The sequence below is a fragment of the Lontra canadensis genome, unplaced genomic scaffold (assembly GCF_010015895.1).
Source record: "Lontra canadensis isolate GAN:19392208 unplaced genomic scaffold, GSC_riverotter_1.0 scaffold938, whole genome shotgun sequence".
Taxonomy (NCBI): domain Eukaryota; kingdom Metazoa; phylum Chordata; class Mammalia; order Carnivora; family Mustelidae; genus Lontra; species Lontra canadensis.
Window position 1 is genome coordinate 10,534 of NW_022631922.1, and position 11,528 is coordinate 22,061.

An 11,528-nucleotide genomic window follows, 5' to 3' on the forward strand; every position below is an offset into this window, starting at 1 on the left:
TACTAGTCTTTTAAAGAAATTCCTGACCTCTTAGCCAATCATACCATTTCTGTGTTGGTCCTTCTAACATTCTAGAAAACTCTCTCTTGCCCAAAATCCCTCCAGAAATGTCCCACTGCATGGGAGGCACAGTACTCCCCCAATCCATGGATCGCTTTCCTTTGAATAAGAAAGCATCAAACTTATCACTAAATTGTTTTAGTTCTGTCATTTGATACTACAGACATGGAAGTATAACAAAACCAGTGATTGGACTGAAATCCTCCTTCAGTCTAAGAGGTCTTATTTTAATGACTAATCCTTGTAAATTTTTCTAAAAACACAAAATCATAAACATATGCACAAGGAAAACTTTTTTTTTTTTAAGATTTTATTTATTTATTTGAAACAGAGAGAGAGAGATCACAAGTATGCAGAGAGGCAGGCATAGAGAGAAAGAGGAGGAAGCAGGCTCCCCGATGAGCAGAGAGCCCGATGCGGGCCTCGATCCCAGGACCCTGAGATCATGACCTGAGCCGAAGGCAGAGGCTTAACCCACTGAGCCACCCAGGCGCCCTGCACAAGGAAAACTTAAGAAAGTATACCAAAATGTTAGTGACTATTTCTAGATGCTGAAATTATGCATACTTTTTAAAAATTTTATTTATTTTTTGTTAATTTATATACCCAACGTGGGGCTCAAACTCAAAACCTCAAGATCAAGAGTCACGTGCTCTTCTGACTGAGCCAGCCAGGCACCCCTAAAATTATGAGTACTCTTAACTTTCTATTATATAAATTCATCTTGGATTAATAATTTTTTCAAGAAGACTATGTGAATTTCATCATCAGGAATATAGAACAACAATTTCCATTTAAAGCATTTTTCTAAAAAGAATTATAGGATGGGCCATCTTTTACTTATGAAAACTATGACTTAATAAACCTACCAAGTCTCTTTCCCTCTTTACTTTATTTCATCAATATGAGACACTTTCCATTTTAAGACTGGCCTATGAATGAGCACAACTCAGGTGACATTTTCAGACTAAACTGGTCCATAATAGAGCTTTTTTTTTTTTTTTTTTAAGATTTTATTTATTTGACAGAGAGAGACACAGCAAGAGAGGGAGCACAAGCAGGGGGAGTAGGAGAGGGAGAAGTAGGCTTCCCTGCAAGGAGGAAGCCCGATGCAGGGCTAGATCCCAGGACACCGGGATCATGCCCTGAGCCGAAGGCAGAGGCTAAATGACTGAGCCACCCAGAGGCTCTCACATTAGAGCCTTAATAAATACGGCTTTATCATTGCCTTTCTCACTGAATGCCTGGTTAATGTACCCTATTGGATATAATCCTTGAAAAACTGCTAAGAAATGCATATAATAGTTAAACTTTATAATTTGGCAATTTCTTGAGTACTTTAGTTCATAAACATGAAAACTGCATAGCATTAAATTTTATATTTTTGATATCAGAATATCTCTTTATATAATATTAATCTAAATGTAATGTGATTAATAATACTTACATAATACAGGAAATTATTTTTAGACAAACTCCTCCTAAAGTCAACTTCCAAGTATAAGTTATTATAACTAAGTTAGTGGTTCCAAACTTGTTTGGATCATGTACACCTTAGACAGTATCATAAAATTATAGACTTTTCCCCAAGAAAAGTATGCATTAATAAAATAAATATGCAATAATTGGGTATACAATTCCAAGGAAAATCATTTAAGGTGAAGGATTCCTGTTCTAGACCATCTGAACATATGGTCCATTTTCTTACTTAAAAGTGTCTATTACAATTAATTTCTCATTTCCACTGCTCCTTATCTATAAAGGTAGACTTAGATTATCCACATAATAACAAGTTTTTATTAAAAATAGAGCTTCCCTATGACCCTGCAATTGCACTACTGGGTATTTACCCCAAAGATACAGATGTAGTGAAAAGAAGAGCCATCTGTACCCCAGTATTCATAGCAGCAATGGCCACAGTTGCCAAATTGTGGAAAGAACCAAGATGCCCTTCAATGGACGAATGGATAAGGAAGATGTGGTCCATATATACTATGGAGTATTATGCCTCCATCAGAAAGGATGAATACCCAACTTTTGTATCAACACGGACGAGACTGGAAGAGATTATTCTGAGTGAAATAAGTCAAGCAGAGAGAGTCAATTATCATATGGTTTCGCTTATTTGTGGAGCATAAGGAATAACACGGAGGACATGGGGAGATGGAGAGAAGGGAGTTAGGGGAAATTGGAGGGGGAGATGAACCATGAGAGACTATGGACTCTGAGAAACAATCTGAGAGTTTTGGAGGGGAGAGGGGTAGGAGGTTGGGTGAGATGGGTACTATGGAGGGCACATATTGCATGGAGCACCGGGTGTGGGGCATAAACAATGAATTCTGGAACACTGAAATTAAAAAAATAAATTTTTTTTTAAAATAACAAGTTTTTAACTTAAGTATTTATTATTGTCAGTCACTGTTCTAGTGCCCTATTAATATTAAAGCTCCTAATCCTCAAAAAAACCTTTGAAATTCATATTATTTACATTTTACAAACAAATTATGGAATAGAAAGATGTTGAACATATTATCCAAACTCACAAATACTAAACAGCAAAATAAGATTTTAATTTAGATACTCTAGATTAGGGGTCAGTAACTTCTGTAAAGGATAGAAAATATGCTAGGCTTTGTGGGCCTAAAAGTAAAATCAAGGATATTATGTAGGTGCTTATTTAACAAAAGAGTTAACAAATTTCCACAAACTTTTTCACTGACCAAATTCAAAACTTTATTTGTAGACATCAAAATTTGAAATTCATATAATTTTCACATGTCATGAAATATGGCTCTCCTTCTGATATTTTTTAATTATTGAGAAATGTTAAAACCAGACTTAGTTCACAGACCCAAAAAAACAGGACACAAGCTGGATTTTGCCTACTGGGTCAAAGTCGGCTGACCCCTGCTCAAGACTCAGAGACCATTATATAGTACACTGAAATCAATCAAACTATCCACCTTGCCATTTTTCCACTCATGTGTCTGGAGAATATCTAACGTATCAAATGTATAATTCTACCTAAATATTGGTCTCCTCCTTAACAAATCACTGTGTAAAATAAAAAGGGACTATGTCTGCATGATGAGAACACAACAAAAAGCATACAAGGGGAAGTGTTGGCAAGTGTCTATATGAAAATTAACTGTAGAAACAGCATTTGATGAGGAACTGGGAAAGGAGATCCATCCTCATGGTACCATCATTAACTGGGAAGAGAAGACCTAGAGACCAGGTAAATGTGTAAGTCACTATTTGGCAGGCATTTAAGATGAAGTTATACTGTATCCTGAAAAACAAAAATGAAATTTCACAAAACAAAGAGAAAGCTCAAGATGACTTCTAGCATGGCTTTGAGATGTGTAACTATAACAATGTTCTCCTCTCATTGCTCTTCTTTGGAATACAGCAAAAATGGGAAAGGGAAGGGAAGCACAACATAGCAGGCCTTTCCTGGAGCCCAGACAGGCTAGACAGAGATCACAAGTAGACAGAGAGGTGGGCAGAGAGAGAGGAGGAAGCAGGCTCCTTGCTGGGCAGAGAGCCCGACACCGGGCTCGATCCCAGGACCCTGGGATCATGACCTGAGCCGAAGGCAGAGGCTTTAACCCACTGAGCCACCCAGGCGCCCCCAGACAGGCTAAATAAGAACACACTTCTTCATCACTAACAAGCCCCCGTGATATTTACTAAGCACACACTAATGGAGGTATGAGAAAGACTGGAATACTGTTGACTGTTCCCTATACCATAAGGAAAATTCATATTCACTGAAACCTGGGACTGCAATCTGTTTCTATATTCACAGCAGTTTTCTGTCAACAGAGCTATAAAAATGCCATGGATCTGCAATATGCAGCCTGACCCCACAGAGCTAAGGGGCAGATTCCAAGGAAGTAATCCTATTCTTGGTGCCTCAGTATCATGTATTCCCAGGACCTTGCCTTGGGGGCAATTACAGCTCTGAAATTGCCACAATAAACAGAGGGCTGTGCTTTTTTAGTAGTAACCTTCATTCTAGGTCTCAAATGTTCAACTTCCCTTTGACAGCCATTTTTGTGCAACTAGCATTTCTGTGCAGTGTGGTTATAAGATGAAATGATAGAGGCACTGAAAGAAAACCCAATACAAAAAATTCCAAGTGGAACTTACAATTGAGTCAAGAATAGGCTACACTCAATGTACTCTATTCCTTCAAGCACTAGGCTGGATCTTACATACAGCGTGCACTGATGAAGGCAACAAAGGCCATCCTTCAGAACAGGGGGTCCCTTGTGGTTAACTATGGCCTCGAGGCCTTTCACAGGCACAGACTGAGTCACACGGGGATCTTGTCCACAGATTCCTCAGCACCAGAACTGCAAAAATGAAGCTCTGCCTTATCTAAAAAATAAAAAAGCTACACTAGGCCAATTTTGATTAGCCTTCGGTTGGTCACAATAGCGCTGTCATGGAACCACTTAATCACAGTACAACACACCTCACAGTCACAACTGAACATGGTCATAAAAAAAAGGCTCCGCCCCCACACAGTCCCAGGAGCCTTAATCTGGACCACTCAGAGCCTCCCCACCACGGGCGCGCGCGCGCACACACACACACTCATGATCACATCCCACGCCGATTCAGTCACACAATCCCGCACACACGCTCACACACACAATCACCTTCTCCACACTGGCCTGACGCTCCTGCTCCACCTGCTCATAACGCACCTGGAGAACTCCGGAGCTCCCGCGGGGAGCTCCTCCCGCACCCAGACCGGGGTCACTCACCACACAGAAAACTGTGACCGTAAGCCTAGAGGAAAATGAACCAGAGAATGAAGTTCACTAACTCACTAACCTGTGAGAAACGTAGTCCACTCTGGAAAAGCGCGGACGTTAACACAAACAGCCCCCAGAGCCGGTAGCATGCACAGTTAGGCTACTAACGCGCCGCCCCGTGGACTCCTGGGAGCTCCGGCCCACGCGGGAGTGCGCAGGCGCAGACGACTGATCCTTGGCCGGGGGTGAGGTTGGTAGGTCCTAGGGGCTCTTGAGGAGGCGGGAACCCGGTGCTCGGACGGAGAGGCCAGGCTAGCTATCCGGTCCCGGAGGGGAGGCCAGGGAGGAAACAGGGAGTTCAAGCCCGGCTTGGTAATTCTGAGGAGGGAACCGGAACCGAGCCCACGGTAATCAGTCACTCGGATCCGTGCGAGCGGGGCCTCGGGTGTGGCCCGTGGGCGTGACCCTGAGGGTGACAATCAGGTCTGACTTAAAGCGAGCTCCGCGAGGGGAGGGGTTTGTCTGTTTTGACCCGGAGGAAGCTCGATCGCTGGGAGCGGGGCCTCAAACAGCGGGCGCTGCGTGTGTGTCCCGAATTGAGGCGGCCTCTTGTGCCCAACCTGCTGCATTCTGGATGCCTGCTACTCTGCGAGATGTTGGGACCGAATGTGTGAAAAGTGGACGGAGTTGTGTAGCTGCCTCGGATTTCCTCCTTACGTGTCTAATTTTAGAGTAGGTGTGAGTCCTGCTTGATACTATAGGTGACTATGAAGAAACTAAAGTGATTTTGTGACTTTGCCTGGAATTATGCAGTGTGCTGTCTGAGGTTGTAAATGACATATGGGTACTGTGAGATGGGGGTTTTCTGAAGTAAGTTTGGTTGAATGTAACTGTGCATGTGTTTGTAACCTACTGTTATTATTTGTGATGGTTTTGTGATTGAAAAACTGCATGACCACTGTCTAGTTGGGTTTTTAAGATGTGATTATCTGAAGAGTGGTCATTAAGCCTGCCTCCAAAATTGTACCTCAGTAGCAATTTAGCAAATAGAGGTATGAATATTGGAAAGGAAGAGGTAAGATTTCATTTCCCAGATGGTAAGATTCAATACAGGGAAACACTATGTAAACTAAAACCAATGTGTTGAAATTAATAGTGCTCCATGGATAGGAAGCAGTAAAAAACAACTTTTGTCCATAACCAGTACTTTCAACACTGATGTATGCGTGAGGTTTCCTGCTTCTGGATGAAATCAATGTCAGGGTCATTAGCTTCTTCAGGCATTCTAAGACAATAAAAAAGTACTTGGTATACTTTTAATCACAACGCCAGTCTCATTTTAATAGTTAAATAGTTTGCTAATTAAAACATTCACTGTAGCAGTCAGTACTTTAGATTTCATTTAGCATGGTATCATCCTCTCCCCAGGAAACCTACATTACAGAATGGAAAGATCAGTTTCTTTTCTAGTGCCATACCTGTACTACTAAAAAATGTTGTTCAGTAGTTAAATTAGCTATTAGTAAATTAGTAAGTTAATTTTCAATAATTATGCTTATCACTATGATACAGGTGAATCAATAAAGATTAAGTAGAGGAACTTAAAGTTCAGATATTCTCAAGCATATAGGGATATGTAATATATGATAGGGATGCCATTTCACATTAATTGAAAAAATAAGGATTACTTACATATTTGTAGTATTGCTAAACAAGAAGACATACAAAGAAAGCTTCACAAGGGGGGTGCCTGGGTGTCTCAGTCGGTTAAGCCTCTGCCTTTGGCTTGGGTCATGATCCCAGGGTAGTGGGATCGAGCCCCGCATCTGGCTCTCTGCTCAGCGGGGAGCCTGCTTCCCCCTCTCTCTCTGCCTGCCTCTCTGACTACTTGTGATCTCTCTGTCAAATAAATAAAATCTTTAAAAATAATAATAAAAGGAAAGCTTCACAAGGTAAAAACACTTTAATAGTCATAGAAGCAACTAAGAAAAATTATTTCTAATTTAAAATAAAGGGTTAGTTTACTAAATAAAAAAGATAATACCAATTAGGAAATTAAAACATGAGAAAAATAGACATATATAAGAAGATGCCATTATAGAAATAGAAAAGAAAAGGAGCTTATTCTCTCATAGTAAGAAATGTGTAAGCTAGAACTACAATATATACCTATTAGGCAGAGATTAAAAATTTATTATCAACCGCATTCATCAGAGTATGGGGAGGTATTCTCCTGTGCTGATACTAACAGTGTAAATTGGTAGAAAGTCCATGAAGAACTATTTGGAAATATATGACAAACCTGTCTTCCATGGGAGATGGAAGGTAGAGCTGCAGAGGGAAAAGCACAATGTTCCCTCTCTCTCTCCACCAACGACAGATTGCCCAGATTCAATCTAATTCATGAAGAGACTAGGTTTCTGGTGGTAAGGGAGCAGGATTTGCCCTTTTTCTCAACTAATCACCACCCTGGATATGTGTGGGTACACAGAGTGGGCAAGTGCTGCAACAGTGAAAACTGATGCAGATTTAATGGAATTATTCTGGGAGATCTAAGTCCAATATGATTTCACATGCTCTTTGTATCCTCTTATCTCTGCCTTCTCAGGATTCTTCCCTTTTCCAAAAGAAAGGCTCAAAAGAGAAGGTTCATCTCTTGCAAATCTCAAAGCCATGCCTCAGGTGAGATGATGTTTCCTCTCTTTCTGAAATAAGTTGTTTTCAGGTGATATAAACATTTGCTTCCCTATCCTTAAATTTCCAGGATGTTGGCAATTGCTTCCATGAAACTTGTCTCCAGTAGGGCAAGCAAGTGGCCTAAGCGTAAAATGTGAGGAGTGTGTTTAGGGTTTTACATCCCTAAACTTTGCATCCTATGTTCCTCACCTTCCCCACCTAGTTGCAGACCTCTTCCCGGTTTTTCTTATTCCAACCAGGTAAACATAAGCCTTTGCACGTGTACCTTCTAGGTGTAGCCAATGTTTACATATTGACTTGGTATATTACTCATCATCTCCTTTCTTAGTCTTCTCACAAAAGTACTGCTAGAACAAAAAAGTATTATTTTGATTTAAAAGGGAATATATTACTTTACTGAATCTATCTATCTTTAATGAATCTATCTTGTCTAGACACTGATTTGAGATCTAAGTTGTGAGGAGTCAAGGAACAGACATGGAAAAGCTTTGATCATCTCCAATAACCTAGGTTTTGCAATGATACAATGGGAGGGAGAGTTGGTAAATCACATTATTTGCTTGTGGTAAGCTGTCTTCTTGTGTGAGGTTTCCAAGATAGAGATTTGTTTGCAAGCTTGTACAGAAAACTATGATTTTGCATTCTCCTTCTGTGATTTTCCTGTCCATTTTATCCAATTCATACAAACGGTGGCCAGCCAGTGAAAACCTTTCCAGTATTTCAATGCCGTTACAGAATTTTTTCTTATCTTTTTAGTTTCTTCTAATTTTTTATATGTGGGTGCAGCAAACTAGCATATGCTAGTCCATTCTTGAAACATTCTACTTTGAATCAAAGGTGGCACTTTTCCCTATTTTCATGTCTGTCAGAACATTCGTCTTCATCTACCCATCTTCAAAATAATGATTTTCCGGTGCCTGGGTGGGTCAGTGGGTTAAAGCCTCTGCCTTCAGCTCAGGTCATAATCCCAGGGTCCTGGGATTGAGTCCCGCATCAGGCTCTCTGCTTGGTGGGGAGCCTGCTTCCTCCTCTCTCTCTGCCTGCTTCTCTACCTACTTGTGATCTCTGTCTGTCAAATAAATAAATAAAATCTTAAAAAAAAAAACAAACTGATTTTCCCCAGATGCCAATTTGTTCTCTTCTCTTCACTCTTTTTCTCTATGCACAGATCCATTCTAAAGGTTATACTGATCTAATTCTAGTGACTCTCAAATACCTCTCTCCATCCTAGACTTCCATTCAGGTGTCAGAATCATATATCCAATCTCCAAAAGTTATGACCACCTGAATGTCCCATAGACACTTGAAGTACATTTCCAAGGTTTACTTCATTATCTCCTTTGGTCCAGCTTATTCTTTCTTCTGTTTTCCATTTCCATTTTCTAGTCTCAGCACCTCCCCACTTGCCTATACAGGTAACCCAAGAGCTATGCTTCTTTTTTGTCACTCTACAACCAATTTATGACCAATTCTTTTGCAACCCATTATCCACTAACCAGTTTTCTCCTCTCTAGACCACTAATACCACCTTAATCTAGTAAACATCTCCAACAATGGTTACCTAATTTTCTTTCCCACTTAACACACCTCAAGCCTTCTCCAGTCTTCAAGAGTATTGCCTTTGAAGTACAAATTTTATCAGATAACATAGGTGCTATTTAGCATTTCTTTATACTCCACAAAGCAGCAGAACAAGCAAAGTGGGGTATGCATTAGAATAGAATGTACAAGACAGTATATTGAAAGGGAGGAAAATACTAACAGATCGTATTCAGGAGCAGATCATCAACTCTATGGATTGCCGTTAATGCTGACTGATGCCTTATAAGTAAATAGAAATATGTTGAGAGTGTTCTCAGTACATTTTTAAGACACTGCTCTGTAGGAAAATCCTAGTATTATTCCATGAACATGCCCACTGCCCACCTTGATATATGTTTTTCTTCTTAGAGCACAAAGACTCTTTCCTAACATACTGTGCCTTTTGCCGTTTCCTCAATTTACTAATTTTCTTCTCCCCATGAATTTTAAAAGCTGATACACTGTACAAAACAAATTCATTGTGAGGACAAAATTTTGATGTCCTCAGTGAAGCCTTGGAATACAAAAAGAAATTTTTCTTCACTTCATAGCATTTCCCTTGTACATATTTCTGTCATTCATCTGTAATACCTGTTGAGTGTATGTATTTATATGTATGCCTCTCACATAACCAGTAACTTTTCATGAGCAAGGCCAGGGTTTTATTCATTTTGGTCCACCAGGCAACCAGTCACATTTAAGGCAAATAGTATGATCTTATATATTTTTAGCATGAGATAATAAGTAAATATTATCAGAGAGAAATTTCTACAGTAGAAAATACAAAATAAGAAAACTAGTCTGACCACTGAACATGGTCTCCAATATCTAGTTCTCACTAGTTCCAATCACTTTAGGATGAACTAGAGTATGCCCTTACAGGGATCAGTGTCATTCAAGGATGTGACTGTGGACTTCACCCAGGAGGAATGGCAGCAACTGGATCCTGCACAGAAGGCCCTCTACAGGGATGTCATGTTGGAAAACTACTGCCATCTCATCTCTGTTGGTAAGGAAAATTCCTTGAATCTTTCAACATCATACATCTCCTTTCAAGAATTTCTAAAGCATATGGAACTTTGAATTTCAGAGATCAGAGGTGATGACTCCCTTTTTGTTAGCAGACAGTGTGATTAGGTCCTCACTTGCCTAGTGCAAGGTATTAACTTGGCAAGATGTTAATGCGTACCTTGTCTGTCACCTTAGAGCTCTATCCTTCTCTCCCTTCAATAGTTTTGAAGCCCAAGCAGCTTATACCAAGTCTTGTTTTTTATTACCAGGGTTTCACATGACTAAGCCCGATATGATCCGCAAGTTGGAACAAGGAGAAGAACCGTGGACAGCGGAGAGAATTTTTCCAAGTCAGAGCTACCTTGGTGAGTCCGTACAGAGTTAATCCAGTGGACTCAGGTAGTTGACACATTCAGATGTTTTGTGGGATCTATTTTTTTAATTGTGGTAAAATACACATAACATAAAACTTATTATCTTAAGCATTTTTAAGCATATAGTTCAGTGGCATTAAGCATATTTACATTGTGCAACTATCACCACCATCCATCTCCAGAACTCTTTTCATGTTGTAGTACTAAAACTGTACTCCTTCAAAAATAACTCCACATTACCTTCTCCCCCTAGCCTCTGGCAACTACCGTTCTACTTTCTGTTTCTATGAATTTATCTGCCTAGGTACTTCATAAATGTGGAGTCATGTGGTATTTGTCTTTTTTGTGATTAGTTTTTTTCATTTAACATAATGTCCTCAAGGTCTACCCATATTGTAGTATATCAGAATTTCCTTCCTTTTTAAGGCTGAGTAATATTCCAACCGCATGTCTATATCATATGTTGCTCATGCAATGGACACTTGAGTTGTTTCTACCTTTTGGCTACTATAAATAATGCTGCTATGAACATGAGCATGCAAATATCTACTTGAGTCTTTGCTTTCAGCTTTTTTGATATATACCCAGAATGCATATACATGCTGGAACATATGTAATTCTATGTTTACTGTTTTGAGGAACCACCATACTGTTTTCCAGAATGGCTACACCATTTTACATTTCCAAGAGTTTCGGTTTCTCCACATCCTCACCAACACCTGTTATTTTTTATTTTGGGTTTTTACATTTTTTTTAATTTTTATTTTTTAAAGATTTTATTTATTTGTTTGTTTGTTTGTTTGTTTATCAGAGAAAAATCACAAGTAGGCAGAGAGGCAGGCAGAGAGAGAGAGGAGGAAGCAGGCTCCCTCCCAAGCAGAGAGCCCGATGTGGGACTCGATCTCAGGAGCCTGAGATTATGACCTGAGCTGAAGGCAGAGGCTTAACCCACTGAGCCACCCAGGCGCCCATTATTTTGGTTTTTTTTAAGTAGTTGTGATCTGTTTTTAAAGGCCTGAGATCTTTGACATGCCTA

At 39.9% G+C, this 11,528-nt stretch overlaps 1 protein-coding gene and 1 long non-coding RNA gene across 3 annotated transcripts; one reads left to right on the forward strand and one right to left on the reverse strand.

Moving 5' to 3' along the window:
* Positions 1–2,774: 2,774 nt before the first annotated feature.
* LOC116863349 lies at positions 2,775–5,276 on the reverse strand. 2 transcript variants are annotated; one of them, XR_004381809.1, is made up of 3 exons: positions 4,909–5,276; positions 4,285–4,446; positions 2,775–3,287 (listed from the first exon to the last, which is right to left on the reverse strand). It is a non-coding gene; the product is annotated as an uncharacterized LOC116863349 (long non-coding RNA). The 2 variants fall into 2 exon arrangements; XR_004381810.1 differs by having other exon boundaries at positions 2,775–3,352.
* Positions 5,277–5,330: 54 nt separating this feature from the next.
* On the forward strand, positions 5,331–10,483 carry LOC116863350 (zinc finger protein 382-like; the record flags this gene model as incomplete). The annotated part of the gene is made up of 4 exons (XM_032850818.1): positions 5,331–5,565; positions 7,438–7,511; positions 9,990–10,116; positions 10,388–10,483. Coding segments are annotated over exons 1-4 (367 nt in total), but the record flags the coding sequence as incomplete, so codon positions are not given.
* Positions 10,484–11,528: the final 1,045 nt, after the last annotated feature.